The sequence below is a fragment of the Cyprinodon tularosa genome, unplaced genomic scaffold (assembly GCF_016077235.1).
Source record: "Cyprinodon tularosa strain WSP-4 unplaced genomic scaffold, ASM1607723v1 ctg11, whole genome shotgun sequence".
Lineage (NCBI taxonomy): Eukaryota > Metazoa > Chordata > Actinopteri > Cyprinodontiformes > Cyprinodontidae > Cyprinodon > Cyprinodon tularosa.
Window position 1 is genome coordinate 1,019,621 of NW_024037893.1, and position 25,561 is coordinate 1,045,181.

The 25,561-nt window shown below is 37.7% G+C and overlaps 1 protein-coding gene across 7 annotated transcripts in view; it reads left to right on the top strand.

Annotated features, from left to right (window-relative positions):
* The window catches only part of zmynd8 (zinc finger, MYND-type containing 8), a 42,900-nt gene that overhangs the window by 16,542 nt on the left and 797 nt on the right, over positions 1 to 25,561 (top strand). For 4 of the 7 annotated variants that reach the window (XM_038295090.1, XM_038295068.1, XM_038295073.1 and 1 more), the window contains 18 exons: positions 1,404 to 1,549; positions 7,150 to 7,371; positions 7,927 to 8,040; positions 8,361 to 8,426; positions 8,631 to 8,723; positions 8,847 to 8,934; positions 12,367 to 12,422; positions 12,526 to 12,603; positions 12,721 to 12,836; positions 12,924 to 13,411; positions 15,856 to 15,957; positions 16,325 to 16,480; positions 16,615 to 17,145; positions 20,242 to 20,748; positions 20,831 to 21,024; positions 21,273 to 21,353; positions 23,628 to 23,706; positions 23,817 to 24,056. In XM_038295090.1, the coding sequence (XP_038151018.1) occupies positions 1,404 to 1,549; positions 7,150 to 7,371; positions 7,927 to 8,040; positions 8,361 to 8,426; positions 8,631 to 8,723; positions 8,847 to 8,934; positions 12,367 to 12,422; positions 12,526 to 12,603; positions 12,721 to 12,836; positions 12,924 to 13,411; positions 15,856 to 15,957; positions 16,325 to 16,480; positions 16,615 to 17,145; positions 20,242 to 20,748; positions 20,831 to 21,024; positions 21,273 to 21,353; positions 23,628 to 23,706; positions 23,817 to 24,056 (3,357 nt within the window). Of the gene's footprint in view, positions 1 to 1,403; positions 1,550 to 7,149; positions 7,378 to 7,926; positions 8,041 to 8,360; positions 8,427 to 8,630; positions 8,724 to 8,846; positions 8,935 to 12,366; positions 12,423 to 12,525; positions 12,604 to 12,720; positions 12,837 to 12,923; positions 13,412 to 15,855; positions 15,958 to 16,324; positions 16,481 to 16,614; positions 17,146 to 20,241; positions 20,749 to 20,830; positions 21,025 to 21,272; positions 21,354 to 23,627; positions 23,707 to 23,816; positions 24,057 to 25,561 lie in introns of those variants that run through there. The other 3 variants (XM_038295102.1, XM_038295099.1, XM_038295110.1) reach the window with 3 other exon arrangements.

The following is a 25,561-nucleotide window of genomic DNA, read 5'->3' on the forward strand; positions in this document are numbered from 1 at the left end:
AGGGTACCGTATGTAAACTGAAACTTTAAATGTATACAAAACAATATTCTTGTAATGTTTGGTTTAAGGTTTCTAACCCACATGCAGAACACACGGACACAGGAAAAAGTTCAAAGGTTTATTGAATAAACACTGAAAGATAATGAACTGATCCAAGGGGGAATCAGATCCAGGACTGGTCCCGACTGGGTTCACTGCAGAGGGGGACAGAGGGGTTAGCAGATGTCCAGGTACTTTGCAGGATGTAAGAGTGCAGGTCTGTACCTGTTCTGGAGTTTGAGCTGAGCGGCAGAGGGGGGGAACCAGGAGGGTCCAGAGGCTGTCGGCAGGCTGAGGGCTTGGTGTAGGCAGAGCTTGGTTTTAGTACTTGCAGATCACAGGTTTGAGTTTCCCTTTCAGATTCTTCAGAGAGCGGGCAGGCAGGTCTTTGACAGGTTTGATTTTCCAGAGTTCTTCAGGGATCACACAGACAGATTTACCAACAGAGAAACTCTCCTGGGTTTCTGGTTTCAGGCAGGTTCAACCTGGGAAGCAGAGAAGACAAAAACAGATCAGGTTCAGGTTTTCTGGGAGTCAAAGATTCAGAAAGCAGGTTGGCTCAGGTTTGCTTACCATAACTGGCAAACACTCTGGCGCTGGAGTGATGTCCTCTGCCTCCTTATATACTGGTCTCTTGATGAGCAAACGAGCAACAGGTGGTGCAATCAGCTCCAGCTCCAGGAGACCTAGAACGCCCTCTGGTGGAGAAAAGTGGACAGACCTGCAGATCCCAAAAATTCTAGACCAACAGCAGTAGCATATATATATAGGACATGTATCAATAAAAGAATGTACTATGTTACAACTACATAAAGTTTCCAGTGAGAAAGGATTTTACAATGATGAAGTAATGGGTCGGCTATGCGTCCCAATGAGAAGTTTTAAGGATAAAAATTCAAAATAGGAAAATATATGGACTTTGTGTATACAACAATGGAATTACAAAATAAAAATAGAAACTAACACATTGAGTGAAAAAAAATTAAGTACTTAAATGACATTTTCGAATACATATTTGTAAATAATGCATTCTTCTCTTCCACGAGCAAAGAAATTAATAGTTGATAAACCTTTGGAGCAAAATGTACTGAGACCATTTGCTGCTTTTCAAGTCATTTATTCTTTTAGTGAAAAGCTTGATTGTTTGAAATGACTTGGTCAAATCTGGCACTGGATATATTATAATCACAAGCTGGAATTTGAGTTTAACTAGTCAGTTAGGCAATGAAAAGTTTATTTGACCCAAAGTAAGAAACAGTTTTACATTATTTTTGTTCCTTTTATGACTTAATTGTAAATCAATAGCACCATGGCCTAGCATTATTCTGTCTTAATTCTGGGATTTACAATATGTGTTATTTCAGATGCAGGATCAACAGAGAGGATGGCCCAGAAGAGAAAGATCCCCAGTCCTTCAGACTCGTCCAATGACCACTCTCCTACTGAGACCTCCCCCTGTCCAGCAAAAAAGAAGAAAAAGCCAGGAGCTGTTAGCGGCTGCAAAGACCAGGTATAATCTAACTATGTCTAATAGGAATACAAAACTACAAAGATCTAAAAAAAAAAACAAAACGATTAAAGTATTTAGAGGACCTAGATATAAATTCTGATAGCAGGACATTAGTTTGGTTTGTATTTGACACATTCTGTGTCAAATGACGTTTCTATGGATTTAGCTTCTATCAAAAAAGTCTCTCATCTTCAGACTATCCATCTAGGATGATCTAGTTAAAAGTAGAACATTTATTCCTGAATGATTAAAACACAGTTATTCACCTGGACTCTGTCTATAAACAGACACATTGATTGTCTCAGTTCATGAACTAAAATGTTAAGTTTGTTAAACTATGCTTTCATGCGACTATCATATTAGCATAATATATTCCAAAAAGAATGACCAAAAATGCATAATTGTACATAGTACTTGTTCTACTTTGCAGTAAAAAATGTATGTCAATTTATCTTATGGATTGTTTAATTGGTGTGTTTACTATAACAAATAAGTAAAAGAGAGAGAATAAAAGTGATCGAAAACACTGAATGCTTGTTGTGATTTAATGTAAAAATGCATTAAAAGCTTGTCTTAGATTAACTTGTAAAGTAGGACAAATTATATATTTGTTTTCTATTCCATTGAAAAATGGAGAAATATACAGGTCTCTATCAGTGTGCTGACAGAGAATATCTACATATTAAGGGTCTGGGGAAAAATCAAGATGGCGATACATCATGATTTTCGGCTGATTGATATAATATCGATCTTTCAGTTCTTAGGATCGATTTTGTTTAAAACAAAACAATTTATCTAAGACAATGAGGGAAAATGGGATACTCTTGCACCGTCACTCTGGAAGACAGAGCTGTGGAGCCCTTTTGCTGTGTAACGCAGAACCATACCTGTTGTTAAGGCACACAGTGGAAGACCTGGACTGACTCAAATCCCAAACAACGTGGATACTAAAATAACTTAATGATCAATAGCTTCTGATGAACATATACAGAATTTGCTTTTTTATCTATACCTTTTTTTGATAGCTGGGAAAAATATAGCAATATATAGTGATATTGCAAATCGGGATAATATCGTATCATGAACCAAAAATTGTGACACATACTGTTTTGCAACACCCATGCCAATACTCACCCCTACTCTCTATCAACATTCACAGCAGTGGCGGCTGGTGAAAAATATTTTTGGTGGGGCTGATATAGCCTAGTGTATGTCTCCAACTAATTTGGAATAAGAATTCAAATAAACAATTGGAAATGAAATACAATTTAACAGTAATGATTTAATTTACTATATAATAACAGTAACAGTGATGATTTGGGTCACTGTGACGGGGTTCTTTGGCCTCCAAGAATCCAGGCTCAGTCGGGTTACCGGTGTTGGTGATTTATTGTGCTCAAAAACTCAGAACAGGGTGCAAAAGAAACTAAACATGTACCAGATACTCTGGGCCTCAGCCTCCCTCCAGTTACCAGCAATGTAACAAAGAAACAGAAAACAAAAATGGCCGCTTTTCTTCCCACAGCCCTCATTAAATAGTTTAAGCCCCTCTCCTCAGGCTCTCTTATTTCTGATTTCTTCTCATTAATCAGTTTTGTCCATATATTACCTCCACAAACAATTGATATACAAAAACAAATAATTTTTACAACTTAATTCTTTTACACAGATTCATTGACTTATTCAATTACACCAAACTGGGTTTGAACCCAGCAAAGACACAGCCAGACTGAAGATGACAAGTCCCCGTAGCATAAACACACACACACACACACATACACACACACACACACGGCTAACCCCACTGAAATATTAAGTGTGCACCCTCAATACACCAGCAGGTAACCAGGAACAGCTTGTGTGTTCTAAGTTAATGGACCGCTACTGGGCTCAGCGCGAGTGTATTGGTCCTCACAAACACAGTATAACAGGAATGTGTGTGTGGCACGCAAAGTTTTAAGCGACGAGGTGGATTCGTCACAGTCACAATAACCATGACATGAAATTTTCCTAACCTACAACATGGATGTTCTTCTGGCAAACGGGTAGATAAATAAGGATCTCACCGAATTTGGTGGAAGCTGCATCTCGTTCGTTACATTCGCCATCTTCCCTCTAATTGTCTGCACCTGCGCTTGGGTGCAGAAGCCTGTTAAAGGGCAGTATTTTCAGAGCCCCAAGACCATAAAGTTCTGAGACGCTGATTGGCCATTAAATTCACCTAGCAATAGTACATGATTGACAGATTCTCTGCAAATGTGGTGCAGTCTGATCACAGCCCCAAGACAGAGACGGTAGGAGTCTGTCTGTGGAAATCCACAAATGAATGACAGTAGATGGGGAAATGGAGTTTATATAATTTGTTTTGCTTATAGGTACACACTCTAGAGAGTAAAACTGACATTTATGAGTTAATTTCTAAAAATATATTTTACGTTTCTCTCTTCTTATCAGGGAGGGCGGTGCCCCAGCGCCCCCTATGGGCCGGCCGCCACTGATTCACAGGTCTCTATGTGTCTCTAGGTTCACTGAGCATCAATACTGGATGGGCAGGGTAGTTCCTGAACAGTTTAAATAAGCAAAACTTGGAGGGTGCATGAGTCAGTATTGTCATCCTCTAAGAAATATAGAAAATGGGGGAGAAAAGAATGGTGGTTCTAAGTTCAGTCTACTTGTGGTAAAAAAAAAAGAAAAAAAAAGATGTGTTTTTCTGCATGCAGGTGACTTTGACTAGCTACATGTTCTCAGGATGCCTTTTGTTTTTTCATCCATTATCATGAAAATAACCATTTTGTTATACGATCCCTTAGGGTTGTTTTTCTTTTATCTTTAAGATTTTAACATTTTGTACCTTTTTTAATAGCTCTTTCTTAACAGCATCTACAAATAATATGACATTATTCAGACAGAGACAGAACAGATCAGTAATATTGTTAATCTTGTCTAATCTGCGATGGATATCTTCTCCTGCATTATTATGACACGTGGTGGGGCCAGTGCCAATCTCTGGAATTTTCTTGGAGAATTTAGAGATGCCAATTAACCTAACACAGGGACGCACAGGGAGAACATGCAAACTCCATGCAGACAGATCCTGGACCAGGAATCGAACCTGGAACCATCTTGCTACAAACTGCGTTTCCGTGCAGCCCGTTGTCAATCTGTTGTCACTTTAATTATTATTATATTTCCCTCTTGAGACCAGTTTGTGTTAAAAATTGGAAAGCTGTTGCTTTGCTGTATATTTATTTCTATACAAAGTAAAAATGTTAATCTGTTGCCATATAAATCTATCAAACTAGTGTCAAATTGGGATGTCCAGATACAACTTTTTCATCTTCAATATGATACTGATTGTGCAGCTTTGATTATTTCTCCAAATCAGATTTGATATCAGCACGAATACATTTATTTTTTGGCTGATATTGACCAATTTTAAGTACCAATATCATATTGGGACATTCCTAATTTCAGATTATTTTTGTCCCACAATGTGACTTCCTAAAAACTCATTGGCTTTAAATGGATGAATAATCATCAGATATGTCATCTAAAGCATCTGTTCATATATATAGTTTGTTTCCAAAGAGAGAGCAGACTTCATAAATGCAGCTTCTGTTATTAGTTAACATATTTCTTGCCTTATTGTTTTTATGCATATCTAGGTTATTGCTAGCAGGTTAACTCTTTGATTTGCTATGATTTGTTGATTGTTGGTATTTGATGCATTTGGAGTTAATTGTGAGGTTTAAGACTTGCCAAAGAAACTCTTCCCCTGCTTCACAAACTTTAAATTTTCTGCTCTACAGGGTTGACTATCTGAGCCAAATGGTCACACGACACAGACACGAAACGGGACAGCAACCGAAGCATTTTTTTTAATTTGAATGTGAAAGAATGTCATTGCAAAGGGTAAAAATAATTGTCATTTTGAAGAACAGATTAAAAAGGAACACATTCTAGAGTTATATTTGCAAGCCATGCAAAGACGTGCAAATATAAAGGCTTTCAGTCATGAAACCACAGTGATCAGAAGGTGTGTTTAGCTTGGGGATATAATTATACAAACATTAAAATAAATTGAATCACCCCCCCACCCCCCTGCCTGAGGCTATGTAGCTTCCATAACATTGCTCTTAAAAATTAAAGAAGATAAGATTTCTGTTTTTTTTGCCTGTCATTTTTCTGTTTTTCAGCTAATTTTTTTTTCTTGTTTTCAGCAATTTCTTGACAATATAATGTATGCTGCTCGTTCTTCTAATGCTTATCATTCACAAACCCATCATTGTGATTGCTTGTAGCTGATGGTCATATTAACAATTAGTCTTGCCAAACCTTATCTGTTCATGCGTTTGCTCCTCACTTCTTATTATGAATGACACAGGGGAACATCCAGTACAGGAGATACTGGCCTCTTATAATTACCTAGATGTCCATCTGAATAACGAACTGGACTGGACTCACAACCCTGAGGCTCTTTATAAGAAAGGTCAGATAGACTCTTCCTGCTGAGGAGACTGAGGTCTTTTGGAGTGCAGGGGGCGCTCCTAAAAGACTATGTTTTTGCATCAGCCATCTTCTATGGAGCTGTCTGTTGGAGCAGTGGCTAATCTGTAGCTGAGAGAAAGGATAAGCTGATCAGGAAGGCCAGCTCTGTGATTGGATGCCCTCTGGACTCAGTGCAGGAGGGGAAACAAATGGATTCTAACTAAATTAACATCTCTGTTAAATATTTCTACCATTCCATGCATGAAGCTGTTGCAGAACTGGAGAGCTCCTTCAGTAACTGACTGCAGCACCCTAAATGCACCAGGCAGCGTTCTCACAGATCCCTCCTCCCAGCAGGTGTAAAGGGCTGTGTGTACTTCCGCAGCACTGTGTCTCAGTTAGCTTGTTGCAGGTATGACACAGATATTTTTGATTTATTCCCAATTTTGAAGAAGGTTCGCAAAAGACCTGGTTTCTGAGCATAAACCAGGCTTAAGCTAGCCTAGTAAACTAGCCCCATCCGCTAGCGGCCAAAATCATTTTTTATCTCCCATTTAGTCTGGTTTATCAGGCTAGGCTAAAGCCTTTATAACCACCACTGTTCCCAACATGTTGATTTTGCAAAGTTTCTATCTTAGTCAGTTAAATAACAAGCTGCTGTCATTTTGCACATCTCTGATGTTACTGCTATTTTAAAATATCCATTACTGTAAAAATGTCCATAGCTGTATATTGGTTATTTATTCTCCAGGTGCACAGTATTTACATTGTTAAAACACTATACAGTACAGTGTTTTAAGGTGTATATTTTAACACTTCACTATTATGTTATTCTCATATATTTTTCTAAGGTCCACATTTGTGTTACCATTTTTTCTGTAATCCTTTTGCCGCTGTAACACCAGAATATCCAAATTGTGGGACAATAAAGGAATTTTGTATTCTATTCTATTCTATATTAAACACAGACTAAAGACGAAGCACTCAAATGCACAAATATATGGTGGTAATCTGTTTGTTGTTCAGTACATATATTTTATATTGATGCTTTGCATGTCTCCATGGCTTTCCTAATCTGCATCCTGATTTTCTTTCTCTTTCCTGTGTTCCAGTTTGAGCTAAAACACGGCCCCTTTTACTACGCCAAGCAACCAGCGCTCACCACAGACCCTGTTGATGCTGTACCGCAGGATGGCAGGAACGACTTTTACTGCTGGCTGTGCCACCGAGAAGGCCAGGTGCTCTGCTGTGAGCTCTGCCCCAGAGTGTACCACGCCAAGTGTCTCAAACTGCCAGCTGAGCCCGAGGGTGACTGGTTCTGTCCAGAATGTGAGGTATGAAGCTGAGACACTGAAAGGCTTGCTGGTTACGTAAATGTTTAGCAATTGTAGTTGCTATAATGCAAAACTATTTAATTACTGTCATCCAAAAATAATTACACCCCTTTTCCTTAGCCTTCAGTGTAATATATCAAGGTTTTATGTGGCGGATTGACACAAACTAGGGACGGACAGTGATGGATAGTATAAAGATTTCATTAAAAGAAACTCAGAGAGGCTGAATAGGAATGCATGCCACACTTTTCATGGTTATATTATTAAAATATTGAAGACCATTAATTGTCTACCGTCCACCTCATATTCATTATTTTCTTTATTTGCTCATGATTTACTGGTGCAAATAAAATACATCAAGGTTAGTAGTTTGACAAAAGGAGGCAAATATGCAAACAAGGGAGTTTATTTCCTCAGCTCCTTTTTTAAATGAGAGCACAAAATCTATTTCAGTAAACCTTTACAGTACAAATTGGGAAACCTTTTAACATCTCTGTGCATTCCATATTTAAAAATCTAAGAATAAAATGTCGATTTCTGTCTGTTTTCCTTTAGAAAATAACTGTTGCTGAGTGTATAGAAACACAGAGCAAGGCCATGATGATGCTCACTACGGACCAACTTTCTTATCTGCTTAAGTTCGCTCTGCAGAAGATGAAGCAACCAGGTGTAAGTGTTTTCTAACAGCTGTCTATCTGGGATTTGTAACGTAACACTAAGTGAAAACAATCAAATTTATGATCATAATTTAAATTAAGGCATGAATTCTGCGCTTAACCGACTAAATGACAGTCTGCACCTTTCAAAAGTGGACCTTATTGTTCACCTTTTGGCTCAGTTTCATGTATTTATGACTTTGCATGGTAAATCTCACAGTAATAGAACTAACAGTCCCATGAAGTGTAATGTATTGGATCTGTCATGGCTGGAAGGCAGTAAACATGCTAGCTGGTGGTGAGGATACAGCTGCCCCTCTCGCTCTCTTTCAGGATCATCCTCGCTTGTCATCTCGCTCCCCACATGCAGCTTCCTCGCAGAGAAAGACTTTTAATTGGGTAATCAATCACATCACTAACAAGAACCCATCATGATTTCTTCCTTCACTGCTTCTTTCTTTCCTTTTTTGTAAAGAGATGCTTTAGAGCTTTTGCCAGTTTTTGGGTAGCATGTTGCTGTCTCTAGAAGGAAACACTACTGTGAATTCTAAATATTTGTTTACATTCACTTGTTTTTTTATCCCTCTTTTGTTGATTTTACAGACTGAACCTTTCCAGAAACCAGTGTCTCTTGAACAGCATCCTGATTATGCAGAGTATATTTTTCATCCAATGGATCTCTGCACACTTGAGAAGGTATATTTTTGGTCATTTGATCACAGCCTTTGTTTAAAGATATCCTGAGCCGGATGTTTTCTAACAATGATAATCAAGCTTTTGCATCATGTATTTAGGCTCTTTTTTTATGTACCACCACAGAATATCAAAAAGAAAATGTACGGTTGCACAGAGGCTTTTTTGGCAGATGTGAAATGGATCTTGCACAACTGCATAATCTACAACGGAGGTATAGTGCAAATTTAGTTCTTAAAATGACATAGATCATTAAGATGCTTAGAAAGGTTTTTAAAATACCATGATGTAACTGCTACGTAGCTTTGGAAAATCTTCAAATTAGCACATTTTATCTCATCAATGCCACATATTACCAGAGGTGTCAAGTAACAAGGTACAAATTACTTTACTTAAGTACACTTTTTAGGTATCTATACTTTACTCCATTACTTATTTTTCTTCTGATTTCTACTCATTACATTTTCACACAAGTATCTGTACTTTCTATTCCTTACATTTTTAAACCAAAAGTTACTTGTTACTCTTGGCTTCGGTTTTAATGTTTATATATATTTTACGTCATGTGAGCCATCCAATGCAGGTCATTGGCGCCATCCACATCTAGTGATAACTAATCTAATTGGAGGAGTCATGTAACGCAAACACTCATTGGTTAGTTAAAGGAAATCATCTGAAGCAGCAGGTGTTCTTCAAACTGCAAACATGAATTTTCTATGCCATGCTACAATGTCGGATTCAGAAAAAGATGTCGAAATGAGACCAACAAGACTTCCCTCATCCTTTGCCCTATCTCAAAGAATTTTTCGAAATAATCGAAAAAATTAGCTTTCAGTTCATATAGTGGCATCTGGCAGTTTTCTTTTTTTTTTTTAAGGTTACTTTATACTTTTATACTGAAGTCGTTTTTGGAGCACATAGTTTTTCACTTTTACTTGAGTAAAGAGGTCGGGTCGATACTTCAACTTTTACCAGAGTTTTTAAACAGCAGTATCTGTACTTCTACTTAATTAAATGTGGGTACTTTTAAAACCACTGCAAATTACACTGTAATTTAAGTTGACGTTTTTATTTTAGATAAATGCAAAGTAGTTAATAACTGAAAAATGGAAGGAAAATTATATATATATATTTTTAGGAATAATTGTGGAAGTAACCTTAAATTCAAATTCCTCTCAGAGGCCACCTGATTAGTAGGGTCCTATATTTAAATTCATGAGTCTAGATTTAGCTTTCCTATGAATATCTCAAAGGATTGTTAAACATATGTGTACAAACAGCATTGAGAAGATGAATGATAATGAACACAGCAAATGGGTCTAAAAGAAAACGGTGAAGAACCTCTAAAGCAACCATAGGTTTTTAAATAGTGGTTCAAAGTTCCTGATAAAATTAGCAAATAATGTTTCCTACTGGCAGCTTGAGATCTTTGGTCCTAACATAAGAAATAAGATAAAGGTTGAATTGGAAATAAAGAATATAATAATGATATTTGACTGGATGATCTGGTGAACTGGAAAGTGCCTTGAGATGACATGTGTTGTGAATTTGGCGCTATATATATAAACTGAATTGAATTGAATTGATAAAAAAATAACAATTCAATAATGATAACTATAACCCTATAACTAACCCTAGTTAGTTATAATGATAACTATAACCCTATAACTAACCCTAGTTCACATTACATGAGTATTTTGAAGTTAAAAAAAACATCAAGATAAGACCAAAAAATAAGACCAAAAAAGATAAGACCAAGAAATATTAATTATTAATCATATTATCTGAAAAATAAAACAATTGACTTTGTCAACTCCTCTCTCTGACCGCACTCTGACACAGAAGAAGCCATAGTCAGATTTATAGTGAGTTTACCCTCTAAACAGCTGGATCCACCTCCACCAACTCTTCACAAATTATATTGTTCCAAAATATTCTACACCAAAGTATATCAATCATAATTTCATTCTACATAACTTTACTTTGCATTGAGAACTTTTGGGATGCAAGGTTTCATGCTATTAGCCCAACCGATCCTGGATACGTGCCACTGATATTTTAGAGCTGATTTCTTACAGGCCGTATTGTTTTTTTTCTTCCACCATTTACTTGGTAAAAATTACAAAATGATAACAAATGTTACACAAATCTCAATTTCAAAAAAAATATTTGATTTATTAACAAATCAAACAAAAAATTTACAAGGGATGTGTATGGATGGAGCAGCAATGCATGTGCCTCACATTATCCTAAGCCATTTTTGCTGAATTCATTGATGAATCAGCCATCTTGCATGTGGCGGCTGGAACATCAGAGAGCCGAGGAGGTACCAGAGGAGAATCCAAGCCGAGGTCAGAAATAAAAAGTCCAAGTTCAGTAAGCCGGCAGAATCCAGGAATCAGTCCAGAACAGTAAGACAAACAAGGGCAAAGCAAAACTCGAAAGTCCAAAAAGGCAGAAAGAGGTCAGGATTAGGTCAGAACAATAAACAAATGATAGAGTTACTCTCACCAACAGCTCGAATAATCAGGTGCAGATGGCAGGGAAACAGGCAGCATAAATAGCAGCAGGAACCAGGTGGACAAGATGAACAGTAATGAACAACGGGCCAATTAAAAAGGTGAAAAAAGTAAACAATAAAGCCAGCCATCAGCACCAAGACTATGACAATATTTTGGGTTCTTTGATACAGGATTTAATCCAGAGGCCTGAATGTGCCCTTGTCTTTACAACTATCTCCATTACTTCTTAAACTATCTGTTCTCAGATTCCAAAGCACAGAGGGAGTCTGTTTCACTTTGTGACAGAGCATTGTTGCCAGTTGGTTTCAGGAACAATAAAACTGGAATTTATAGGTCTAGCGCTCCTAGTGTCTAAAAGTTCAGTAGTGTTTGTTTGAGCAAACAGGCAGGGTTTAAACTTTCTGGACTCAATTATCCAACTTTGTTAACACAAATATAAAGGATTAAGGATAAGGGCCCAAATATCTGACATCTCACAGTGTATAATTCAGCATCTTCAATTTAAAAATCTGTCCGTCCGCACTAATGAAAGCATTAACCAGAGAAGCATCAACAATGCTAACTTTTCAGAAGAATCTGTCAGGACACCACAAATGTGGCTTCCACAGAAGAATAGCAAGAATAAAAGAAACCTAAAGACGCCATGTTTTCAGTGTTCTAAAGTCAAACATTTGGAAGTTATTTATTTAGTCAGATTTGCCCAAATTTAAACTCTGTGGCATGCATGCTATGCATTAATGAAAACACTGCACTTCAAGCTTAACACATCCTCCTTGCCATGAAATAAAGGTATTTGCTACATCATGTTCTGCAGGTGAATTTCTTTAGCCGAGACTAGGTGTGCTTAAGCTGTTTTGCATAGAGAAATCAACAAAAATTTTAGACCCTACTGTATATGTCTAAAGCCTGTTAATCTACTTCCAGTTGTGAAACATGGTTTTACAACAAACTGACGTAAGAGAGTTGAATATAACCTTACATGAAATAAACACGGTTATCCCAGTAATTGCAGTAATTGTCAGTAGCAGCTACATCATGGATTATGGTAGGATCATAATAATACAATGTCTTGTAGTGAGATGTGAGTCCATGCGATGTGTTGAGGAATAATCTGTTTGTTTCAGGCAATCATAAGCTCACAGCTACAGCTAAAGTGATAGTGAAAATCTGTGAACATGAGGTAAGCATGACAATTGGGTAAGATGTCTTTCTGTACCTGACAATACCTGGAATGAACACTGAACCTTATTAGATGTCTTTATCTTGTTCCTGTTTTGTTGCAGATGAATGAGATCGAAGTGTGTCCTGAGTGTTATCTGTCCACTTGCCAAAAGAGAGAAAATTGGTTCTGTGAGCCGTGTGTAAGCTGGCAGATTTACAAAACATTTCATGGCTCTGTCCTGTTATTCATCTCTTCTGAAAACGGCAATGATTTGAGAAAAACTCTGTAGTTCTTGTATGTTGTTGTCTATCTGCAGAGCCACCCTCACCCTCTTGTTTGGGCCAAATTAAAGGGATTTCCATTCTGGCCTGCTAAAGCTTTGCGGGACAAAGACGGGCAGGTCGACGCTCGCTTCTTTGGTCAGCATGATAGGTATCAAGCTTGTTTGCTATATCTACCTTTACCTTTTGGGGTGTTTTATCTGTCCTCTTTTGGTAATTGGTGGTGTTTGTGCCATAGGGCCTGGGTCCCTCTGAACAACTGCTACCTCATGTCCAAAGAGATTCCCTTTTCTGTAAAGAAGACCAAAAGCATTTTCAACAGTGCCATGCAGGAGATGGAGGTCTACGTGGAGAACATGAGAAAAAAGTTTGGCGTGTTCAATTATGCCCCCTTCAGGACACCGTACGCCCCTGACAATAACTTTCAGCTGCTTCTTGATCCATCCAATCCCTCATCCGCTGCTGTAAAACAGGACAAATTGGAGAAGATTAATTTGAGCATTGATATGTCGGCATCACCCAAGATCACCCTGACCAGAGCCGTACTCCCTGGAGTAGGAGGGAGCACAAGACGGCGCCCTGTAGTGGACGTGCAGCGCTCTCCTATGAGCACCAACTCCTCTGCACATGGTGGCTCTGATGGAGAACAAGAAACAACAGATAGGTGTCAGAACAAACCTGCCAACAATCAGTCCAGTACAGGAGAAGAGTCCACAGACTGTACAGGTGCGAACATACAGCTACATTTTGAATGGATGCCAATTTCTACCTAAAATGATTTCTCTTATTAATTACTACAACTGAACCGTACCAATGTAACCAGCATTGTATGTAACTTTTTCATACGTCCATTTTCTGACAATAACAACACTGAGCTGGGCTGTATTGCCTGCATAAAATAATGCATTAATAAATGTTTATTTGTTCTGGTCTTTATCAGAGTCACAGATTGTGAGCATGGAGCCACGTTTTGATATTGGATTTGATCACTCTCGGTGTCTATTTCCTGAATGTTCAAATTCAAATAAAATCTGAAATGTCTTCTGTGCAGCACTGGCACAATACAAGCTATCCAGGAAGAGCTGGAAGGGATTTAAACACTTTTTATCTGAAAAGTAATACCGACCATGTTCATTTCAAGTCCCAAACATAGAGGATAAAGGAAGCAAAATGTTGTTATAATCTGGTTGAGCAAGTGAGCAAACTTTTAAACAACTGCTTTCTTTGAGCCTTTTTAGGAATCTTGAAACAAGTAGCATCTGGACTTGGAAATATTTATCGTCTCTCTTTCTCACATGTAGTGTGCAAATCAATCAGAATTGAAAGGTAATCTGTTGTTTGAGCTTTGCTTTTTCATTAGTTGTGGATATTATTTTTCTGATTTTGATGTGTTCTTTGATTCACTACGATACTCACAATTGAAATCCCTCTTCATGTTGGCTTTCAGGAAAACATTTGAAGCTTTTCGCTCCAAACTGAATGCTTTTTAGAGCTTTCCATTAATAAAGGAATACAGCTTTAACAAAATAAATAAATACAGTTTTATCTGTAGAAAAGAGATAGCAGAGCATGATACTGCCACCACTTTGCTTCAGTGTGTGGGCTGCTTAGTGTAGTTTGACGGCGGAATTTTTCACTGATCAGAACTCAAGCTGCATGTTTAATTGACATATTCAGCGCCTGAATATCAATTATGGACTCTTAACTGCTCCTAATGCCCAAACTGGATTTTTATTTATAGTGGCTGAGATACTAAAGCTTTAAGGGATTGCCGGCTACATTGTGTTATTATAAAGAAAGAAAGGAATCTGTAAATATTGGTTGACCATTAGTGATATTATCACAATTTTTTCAGCTATGCATCTAAATCCTTTTCATGAAGCAATGCTGTCTTGAATATAACCAGAGGTGGATAGAGTACCCAGAAAAGCAATGGTAACAAAATTAAGTTAAAGTAAAACGTACCCTTCAAAGAAATTATTAGGAGTAAAAAGGTAACTGGTGAGGAGGTTACTAGAGTACTTTTTTAAATTGTATTGCTGTTTTTGCTTATTATTATTTTTTTGTTAGAAATGTAAATGTCAGTAGAAAATTGCAGTTAATTGGAGAAGAAACACAGACAAAAGAAACTACCTTTTTCAAGATAAAACCTATTAAACCCAAACCTACAATATGTAATAAAATGTAGAGTAGGACAAACTACTTTCCAGTGACGATTTATACTTATTAAAAAAAATGCTTATTACTATATATTACCATATTTCATAAAAAGTTACTCATGGTACGTGAAATATAAAAAAATACTTAAGTGTAGAAAGTATATTGCAGTAAAAATACTCCTAAAAGTGTATCCAAAAGTTACCCAAGTGAATGTGACTGAGTAAATAAAACTAGTTACTACTCACCTCAAACCATAGCAGGATGTCTGGAAATGTTTTTGCAGTTTTTTAATTTCTGAGATATTCTTGTTTCTTCTCCAAAGTTTCTTTCAAACTCTTTGCTGCCTCTGATCATTTTCCATCTAGTCTTTTTCTAACTATTGTGGAACCACATCCAGTGCTCCCATATGTATTGTTTTTGGAGGTAGGGATTCCAGTTTCCTGGTCAATCGCTGACTTTTCATTAAAAACTGATCTGCCAATTTTTTGTCAAAATCTTTATTTTTATTTTTTTACTTCCACTGTGATAGGTTATAAGGTCACAATAAGTTTTCAAAATTCAAGTCTGATTTATTTAATAAAAGCACTTAACCATACAAACTTGTTTAATCTAGATGTATGGTAGTGCTCTTAAAAATTAATGAAAAACAGTATCAGTCAATCGGTTCACCCCTATATTATGTATGTATTAGTGTGGATTTCTCTACATATCACTCTACCAACCAACACCTCTAAAAAACATTCCAATCAAACCATTTAGAGCAGCTATTTTAAATATTTCAATATCAGTACAAGTGGCACATTGGAGGTGGAAAAGTGTAGAAATTGATTCTAGTCTCATTTACATCACATTTTAAAAGCAGAGTAACGTTTAAGTTTCATCAGAGGCAATGTTTACTGAGCATTCATAAAATCAGGATTAAAGATATGAAATAAGGACTTAAAAAGGAGATATACTGATATTATTCAGAAATCTTGTCATACAGTATTGATATGTTTTATTTTTTACAGGAGGATTGGTGGATAGTCCAAAACCCCCCGTCTCTCAGACCACTGACACACCCAAGCAGGACAAGACACCACCGACCGGAAGTATTCTGAATCTAAATTTAGGTGAATACACTAACATGTTCTCCTGAAGTGTCTTAAGATGTAATATTAATATTTTAATATGGTGTTTAATTGTTTTTGTATTCTTCACACTGCAAAAAAATCTAAATCTAAATAAGTAATTGTTTCTTAAAATATGTGCATTTTTATTGAATTAAGGAGGAAAGTGAGACCCTTTTCCGATGGAGCAAGAAAATCTAATAAAAAAAAAAAAAGAAAAAAAATTGCATTGTCTTATTTCAAGTACATATTATCTTATTTTAAGGCTGTTTTTTTTTTGCAGTCCACAGGTGAATCCACATTACTTGGATAATCTGCCATGTGATTTTTGGATATATGCAGTTCGACTGATTGATGTGTGTCTTCTTAGATCGAAGTAAAGCAGAAATGGATCTAAAGGAGCTCAGTGAGACAGTTCAGCAGAAACAGGGAGCTGCTCCAGCCCTCATCTCTCCAAAAAGGCGGATCAAAAGCCGCTTCCAACTAAACTTGGACAAGACCATAGAGAGCTGCAAGGCACAGCTGGGTTAGTATGAAAACATGGAAATGTATTGCTTTGTCTGTGTGATAACATTTGGAAAGTTTTTCTTTTGTAAAGCAAATATTGACTACTACAGGAAAGTGAAGTTTGTTCTCCCATGGACTCTCCTCTGTCTGTAGGCATTGATGAGATCTCGGTGGATGTTTACAAAGGTGTGGAGCATAGTGACTCTGAAGACTCTGACCAGTCTGAGTCCAGCGAGAGTGAATATGTCTCAGAGGAAGAGTCAAAGACGAAGGCTGGCCAAGACTCGGTGCCTAAAAAGGAACCGCAGAAAGAGGCTGTCAATAGCAAAGTGAAAGAGCAAGAAACTGTAAGCCAGGCAGAGAAAGGCAAAGCAGATCGGCTTGTGTCAGAAACCATAGATGATTCCAGTGTAACTGTACCTGAAGGCCCAGCTGAAGAGAAAAGAGACTCTGATTTGGGAAAGGATAACCCAGATACGGCAGATCCAGCTCCGGAAGCTTTTACACCCAAAGAAAAGTCCCAGGTAAAGCAAAAAGAGAGCAAACAGGCTGTGGCGGCTGAGGACTCGGACTCGGAGAAAGAGCTGGTTATTGATCTTGGAGAAGAACAGCCTGGAAAGGGGAAAAAGAGAAGCAGAAAAGACAGTATTGTTCACAAAGAGTCAAATGCTGGGAAATCTGAAGGTGAGAAGAGACTGCAATTTTTTATCAACATTTAATTAATCTGATACATCAAATAGAGATAGGCTTTTTAAAAAAACACCACTTTCTTAACACAAAAATGAGCACCAATGGAAATAATGAACAGGCTTTCTTTCTTTATCATTCTAGCAGGAGATTAAACCTCATCAGAACTGAAAGTTAACTGAAAATTATTGGTTTGGCCAGAGCCCTTCAAGAAAGCTGATGTTTACTTTCTTTATCAGTTCCTAAACTGGCATTGATGAGTGTTTGAAATTATTACTGCTGAGATGCTTAAAACGTTTCGATTTTCAACCATCTAACTCCTCACTTGAGGGCAGGGCATCTCTGTGGCACTGCACATCAAAACAATAAGCAGCGACCCAGGCCCTTATCATGAACTACCATCACTATGCTTGAAAACAGCCAATCCATTCCTACGTTTAAAGCCTCACCTTTATGCCTTTAAGTATCTTGTTACTATAACCAGGCAACTCAATATTTCTTGCTTTTTTTACAATAAAAACTACCATGCAGGTAGCTGCAGCTTTCCATTGAGCTTGATGCTGGTTACTTTGAAGCTGGGCTTTCCTCTTAACATTAGAGACACTTCACCAAAGATGGTGACACTGTGGTCCTTATATATGCTTATTATTGGTATGTCTTAGCTTAGGTGGTTTCTGGGTTGTTAGTACACACCAGGGACAATTTCCGTCCATCCAATTCTACAAAAGGTGACAATTTGAGTCAGACAGGTAAACAGTTTAGTCATTTTTTATTTATTTATTTATTTTTGTTCTAGTCAGTGAATACACATCCCAACAGGTTTTCACTCAGGTCTAAACTGATTGGTGTTAGAAATATTAAAGTGAGAAGAGGCGTGAAGAAACAAATCCCCAGAGCAGTAACTCTGACCAAGTACTCGCGGGATGTGTGTATACGTTTGACTCTGTATGTTTAATTGCAGAGGTGGATAATCCAGGTCCAGAAAGTAAAAAGCCTATACAGAGATTAGTTCCAACCATTTGCATTTTCAGCTCCACAACACAAACTAATCACCTGAGGAGCTAATCACCTGGTAAAGTGAACAGGATGAAGTAAAAAAGGGCAGGGTTTTTACTTTTGGTACCTCCATTATCCATCTCTGTTTAATTGTAACTCCTTGTCGATTAGAGAAAAAGTTTGAATATATATGCTTTAGGGATGGAACGGTTTATGAAAACCGTCCGAACCGTTGGGTTTGACTGTCTCGGTTCGGTTCGCGTGTGTTGCGTTCGGTTCATGCGCTGCTCCATTTTCTCATAGGCGAAGCGTTTACACTCCAGAGCAGAAGGTGGCGGTACTGCGACCAAAGCCAACCACCAGTAGTAAACAAGAAGAAGAAGAAGAAGCGAAGAAGCATAGCCGAGTGTAGCAGAAAAAAATCAGTTGTTGTGGAGAATTGTGTGGGTATGGCGAGTGGGAAAGAACAGGCAGGGCTCGATGTTACAAATTACAAGAGTACAAATTTCATTGCATTTGCCCACCAGGCAAGTGCAGTGATCGCAAAAAAAATTATTTATCACTCAAAATTACTTTAAAATCACCGACATTAGCTGAAAACGAACCAGCCGGCACCATTTTTGTTGTGTTGTACACATTCTCGCGTGATTTAAAAAAGACGCGTGATTTGAAAAAGCTGCGAGATTTTCCGCCAGATGGCGTGATTTTTGTGAACCCAGCGGTCATTTTGATGTAGTTACCAAAACGACAAACAATCTAGAAAGCGCTATAATATGGCATTCTTCTGTACAGTGGTCATACATTAAAAAATGTTCATTATTTTTTTTCTCTCATACATTGGAGAGGTGCATTTAAATGTTATAGAGCTAAACATGTTAAATTGGTGACCTGTTATGTTATTATTATTGTCTTGTTGCTGCATTTATTTTGTCAGGGAAAACTAATCCTGAGTCAGTTAAAAGTCAGGGAATTCTGAAATTATGTAAGACTGTGGAAACCCTGTATAAAATAACTGTATAATGATTCTCTAGAAAAGTCACATTATATTAATAGTATTATCTTGTATAAACATACTGTGACTCTAAAATAAGTTATTCATTAGTGACATTGACTTCTATCTTGTGATTTATCTTAAGTTTTTAACCTGTCAAGTTTTTTTTTTTTTAGATTTTTAACATTACAATTTGTATTTTTCCCAAGCACACAACAGTTTAAAGCAAAGTTAAGTTTGAAAAGAATGTGCAGGAAGGATTGAAAGGCATGTTAACACGGTAATGTAGGCTTGAGTTCATTATCTGAGGCATGCATATACACACCAGGAACCTGTAAAATTAAAAAATACTGAATTACAAAAAACGTTTAAAAAACAAACATGTTTCATTGATATATATACAAAAATGAATATTAGGAACTATGTTTATCAAACATTATACTGGGCAAGTAAAAATTGTTTCGGGGCAAATGAAATGTGAAAGTCACTTTCCCAAAGGGCAAGTGGTAAAAATCCTTAACGTCAACCCCTGACAGGAGTTGGAAGACGCGCCAGCAGCACTTTATAGGTCTGCTGTATGGGACCACTTTGCATTTAGAGTGACCTACGATGACGGTGGAAAGAAAGTTGTGGATAAAAGTGCAACAGTGTGCAAGGATTGTGCAACACGTTTTGTTTATGCTAACAGCAACATGACCAACATGTCAGGCTAACCCCGAAATCCCACATACTCCGTCAGCGCTTCGCTCCTCCCCGCTGCGCTCCAGACCGCCTCCACAAAGCAAAGGCTACAGCCTCCGCTGTGCCTCCCGTGCGCTCCGCTCTGAGTTCCTTGTAGATCGTAGAGGACATGTGCGAGATGATTAAATTCAAAGCAGCAAAACATGCGGATATGATCCATGGTTTCCGCGAATCATTAAAAATAATTGCAATTCATTAATTTCACAAAAAAAAATTTTCATTAATTTTTATAATTTTTATTTTCATTTTTCGGTGTAACAATAAACATATACCGAACCGAAAACCGTGACCACGAAACCGTGAACCAAACCGAACCGTGGATTTTGTGAACTATTCCACCCCTAATATGCTTCTTTTTCATATAGGTAAAGCTTTGACCACACCAGTGCTCCCATCACCAAACATTACCTCCTGCAGTATTTCAACTCAGTCTCTGATGGCCATCCCTGTTCCCATGGTCACCTTCACTACTTCCTCTCCTGCAACAGTGAGCAACTCATCCACCTCCAGCACCACCACAACACCATCATCTTCCTCCACTGCCTCTGCCACACCGACTTTGAAGAAACAGCGCCCTCTATTGCCCAGGGAGACAGTGCCTGTAGTCCAGAGAGCCGTTGTGTGGAGTCCTGCTGCAAAGTTTCAGACTTCCTCCCAGAAGTGGCACATGCAGAAGGTGCAGCGTCAACAGCAAACCCAGCAGCTGGTGGTGGCCCCTCAGACACAGGCGTCCTCTCCCAGACAGAGCCGGGCTCAAGTCCTGACCCAGACCCAAGTAGCTGGGAATGGCTCTGCAGCTGTTCCTTCATCTTCATCCTCAGCTCAGCAGTCCTCACAAAGCTCTCGCTATCAAACCAGACAGGCGTCTAAGGGTGAGTGATACAGCTTTCATCATGAGCTTCCTTCTATCCATCTGCTTTTCCATAACAATGTTGCTTGGGTTCTTGCATTAAGCTGTCCACCAGAAAGACCCTCCCATCAGCACATCCACACCAGCTGGTACGCTGGTATCAAGCAGTCCAGCTTCTGGTACCACGGTCGCCCCCTCAGTCTCGGGAACACCTGCGTCATCGCCGGCTGGAACAGACCTGTATATCCCCACTGCTTCTGCAGATGTGGCAGCAGACATCGCAAAGTATACAAATAAAGTTAGCATCATTATTTTGGCCTAATCTACATGACTTACACACATAACACCCATTATTTAGAATTGGTAAAAAGGTTTCCTGCTTCCTCATTACAGAGAATTTTGGTGTTTGACACACTGAACTTGATTTAATGGATTAAAACCTTGAATACTTGTGGCCTTTGTTACAGTTTAATTCAAATATTTATAAGTTAGTCAGATTAAGATTATAAGTATGCCTATTTTAATGAAAATATTTCTTTCTTTCAGATAATGGATGCAATAAAAGGTACAATGACTGAAATTTATAATGACCTCTCTGAGAGTACGTCAGGGAATACAATAGGAGAGGTAGGTGTTTGCTCTGGTCTCTTTTTTCATGTAATTAATAACAACTCCATAATGCCATATGAAATTATAAAAAAAAAATGGATGCATTTTTACATTAAGTCTTGCTGCAATCTCAATGCATTTTTGGGGATTCTATATTGGTGATTCCCAGTCAGGGGTGCTCATACCCCTAGTGGTCTGCAAATGCGTTGCAAGGGCTAAAATAAAATATTTTATCTTTTATGTAGTAAAAAAAGAAAATGGGGCTGGGATCTGTTTTGCATTCTGAGGACCAAAATGAAAAATTAAACAAGCTTTTATCCACCAAAAAGTAATTTTTCCTTATTTGTTTGAGTTCACCTTCAGCTTTGATTTAAATCAAAACCAAGCAGAGGAACAGACTGGATATAGAGAACAGCCTGGTATCTTTTACACACTGAGCTATCAGAGCCCATCAAAGCAGCTCAGGTGCAACAAAGCAAAACCTATTAAGTCAGTCTGACTATATTTTTGTTCTGTATTTTGTTCCAAATTCATCAAGTCTAACTGTATTTATAAGGGAGTTACTCAGAGGAGCTCCAGTTTTATAAATACAGGTTTATAATATGATTTTATTTTGTATTTATTTAAATTCCTTACTAACTTTCAGGCAACGTACTAATGTTTTCTTTTTAGATGGAAAGCATAAAATGCCTAAGAATGAAATGCTCAAAATAAAAGATTAAGTAAAATAGTTTTCATTTAATAATCAGTTATTGTACATTCCACTTTTGGACAATCATCAATTCTTTTAACTGACAGGGGAACTCATGGTAAAACAAAATTCTCAAACACTGCTGTATATGACAGACCTATACAAATTAGTGGCTGACAAATAAGAGGTCCAAAAAAAATGATAATTTGAAAAGGTATTCAATGTGTATTTAAACCCTCTTAGTCCTAATTTAGGACCACCTTTCACTTCAGATACAGCAGCTTTAAGTTTTGTGAGTTATTTCCCTACAAGCTTTAACACATCTGCAGTCTACAATTTAATTTCCTCTGCATGATGATGCCACTGCTATATGTTTCTCATAGGAATGTTGTTGAAATCAGTTTTGCTGCTAAACATTTTCCACATGTTTAACAGCTTGTGGCAGACTTTCTTCTTATAAAAGCTTTTGTTGTTACTTCTCGATAGATCAACAGGTTTATGCACTGCATATCTAATAGTTATTATGTAGACAGACTTAGCCATATGTCTACAACTCTTGAGAGTTAGCATTTTTGGCTACTTTTCTGATTATTTTTTCCCCTTTTCCAGCTGGTTAGTTTGCACCATCCAAAATATGGCCTGAGGACCAATTAAGGACATTTGGATGATGTTTGCAACCACAGTTCAATGATGACATAAATCTGGTTTAACAAATAAGACAGCAGAATCATGTACACATGTACAATAGTCTTTTAAAGTTAAACTTTTTATGCTTCCAGGTCTAAGGAAATTACACACCGCATAGCAACAAGCCCATAAAGTTGTAAATATTGGCTGCAAAACAAAGTCTATAGGATTTATGAACCAGGATTTGGTTCCTGTTCAGTTATTTGATTACATATGGGAATGCTAATATCCAGTGACTTTATACATCTGGCTGAACAAATCAAGCGGGTCCAGTTTTGATTAAAATACACACACAAAAATCCAGAAACACATAACTAACCTAAAAGAAATATAGATTGCAGGATGATATTTAGTACCTAGTTTTGTTTTGCCTCTACCCCTATTTAAAGATCAAGATCTACTAAAATTTGACTAATTTGTCTCTTTCATTAAAATATTTGATGTTTTATTCAATTTTGAGCAGGTTAAAAATATTTTATGACTTTAAACTTGACTTCCAAAGCAGTTTTATGCTGATGGCCATGTCATAGTAGATTTGCAGCTGTGCCTAACCCCCTCCATTTTTGCAAGGTTTGAACTTGGCTCTATAAAATCTTTAAAACCTGAGATCCTGCTTTTAACCTCTCTAAATGTCATCTCTGCTATGCTCCTGGGTCTTTATAAGCCTATTTGTTTTCTAAAAAACCAGAAACAAATCATTTTTACAACTGGATCGACTCATTTATTACTTTTTGAAGTTAAGTTTATCTTAGTATTTCATGTAGGGGTGTTAGAGTAAATGTGAAAGATGTGAGATGTCAGTGGTACAAGAAAGAAGTTTGGAATTGTAACCTGACAACATATGAGCAATTTTCCAAGGCACTGAACACGGGATGCTTTCCATATCCTGATATATCCTGATGTATTTCCTACAGATAAAACGGCTGAGAATCGAAATAGAAAAACTACAATGGTTACATCAGCAGGAGTTATCTGAAATGAAGCACAATCTTGGTATGATCCTCATGAATTTGCTCCTAACAACCTAGTATGTTTTCTTTCTGCCTACAATGATAAAAAAGCTTTCCTGTTTTGTTCGGCCCTGCCTGTGTTCTCTGATTCAGAACTGACCATGGCAGAAATGAGACAGAGTCTGGAGCAGGAAAGAGAAAGACTGATGAACGAAGTGAAGAAGCAGATGGAGCAGGATAAGCAGCAGGCTGTGGATGAGACCAAGAAGAAACAGTGGTGTGCTAATTGCAGGAAAGAGGCCATCTTCTACTGCTGCTGGAACACCAGCTACTGTGATTACCCGTGTCAGCAAGCCCACTGGCCAGAGCACATGAAGTCCTGCACTCAGTCAGGTACCAGCATGCACCAGGGACAACAACATCAGGAAGCTACTGTTCCAGTCAGATGTTTACATAAAGGAGTATCTTAATAACTGCAGTTTTTAATAAAATAATTATGCTTTCTAAGTTGATTGATAACATCGCGAGCAACTTTAACTTTTTTTTTGTTTGTAGTTAATTTAAAATTTGCATAGATGTTCAGATACATGCATATGCTCCAATGAATTCAATTAAATTTAAAATATACTTTATTAATCCCAAAGGGAAATTAGATGAAAGGTTTTAAATTTCCCTGCATAGGGGCTAAAAGCTTTTTAAAGCCAGTATAATTCTTTTTGGATTTTTAACTACATTTCTTACTTCAAGGGGGCGAAGTTGTGAACTGGAGGGATCAGTTTTCACCTTAACTTCGTACATAATAAACATATTTATAGGGGAGGGAGGGATGGAGGGAGAGAAGGAAGGAAGGAAGGAAAGAGGGAAGAAGGGAAGGATGGATGGAGGGAAGGAGGAAAAGAAAGATGGAGGGAGGAAGAATGGAAAGATGGAATGAGGGAGGGAGCAAGGAAGAGAGGGGGGATTTGAAGGGAAGAAGCAAGGGTGGTAGGAAGGAATGGAGGAAGGATGGATTGATGGAAAGAAGGAATGGTTGAAGGGTGGATGGCAGGAAGGATAGAAGGAAGGAATGGAGGAAGAATGCCAAGAGGGAGGGAGGGGTCAGCGTTCACTTTAACTTCATACATAATAAACATATTTTCTATTGGAAGGAAGGAAGGAAGGAAGGAAGGAAGGAAGGAAGGAAGGAAGGAAGGAAGGAAGGAAGGAAGGAAGGAAGGAAGGAAGGAAGGAAGGAAGGAAGGAAGGAAAAAGGGCAATAGAATAAAATAAAAATTTCGGTCTTAGCCCACTGATGAGTTCTGCTGTTTACAGAAGATGCTGTGGGCACCCCATAAGGCCTCCCGAGGGCCCCTTGGTGCCAACGGGCGCCACGTAGATGACCCCTGCTATAATGGTTTACAGTAACTTGAAGCAGAGGTGTTTTTAGAATGTGAATACATCTGGTGCTTTGCCTTGAATGAGCTGGATATTAAAGCACCAAGAGCATAGTTTAGAAATTTTAAATGAAAAACATGTTGCATGTTTTCATGTGGGTCAAAGAAGGTTGTTCTTATAGTACAAGAACTTAGGCTTCCTCATCGTCTCACAACTGGGGGTCTTTCCTTATTCAGATCTTATGTACTACCAAGTTTTCATCATCGTCTATGATCCTCCTTTCTGATATCATAAAAAATCACTACAACATTTCGACAGAAATCAAACCCTAACTAGATTGGGGTATCTTTTTTTTTTTTTTTTTTTTTTTTTTAAGATCTCATGAAATTTTGAAACTTGGCTGAGCACCAAATTACGTTTAATCTCTGAAACATGCTGCTCTTTAATTATCTCTTAATGACTATAGCTTTGTTAAAAGTTATTATTATTTCTTTAGGTCTATGGTGGTTCATACATATCTAACC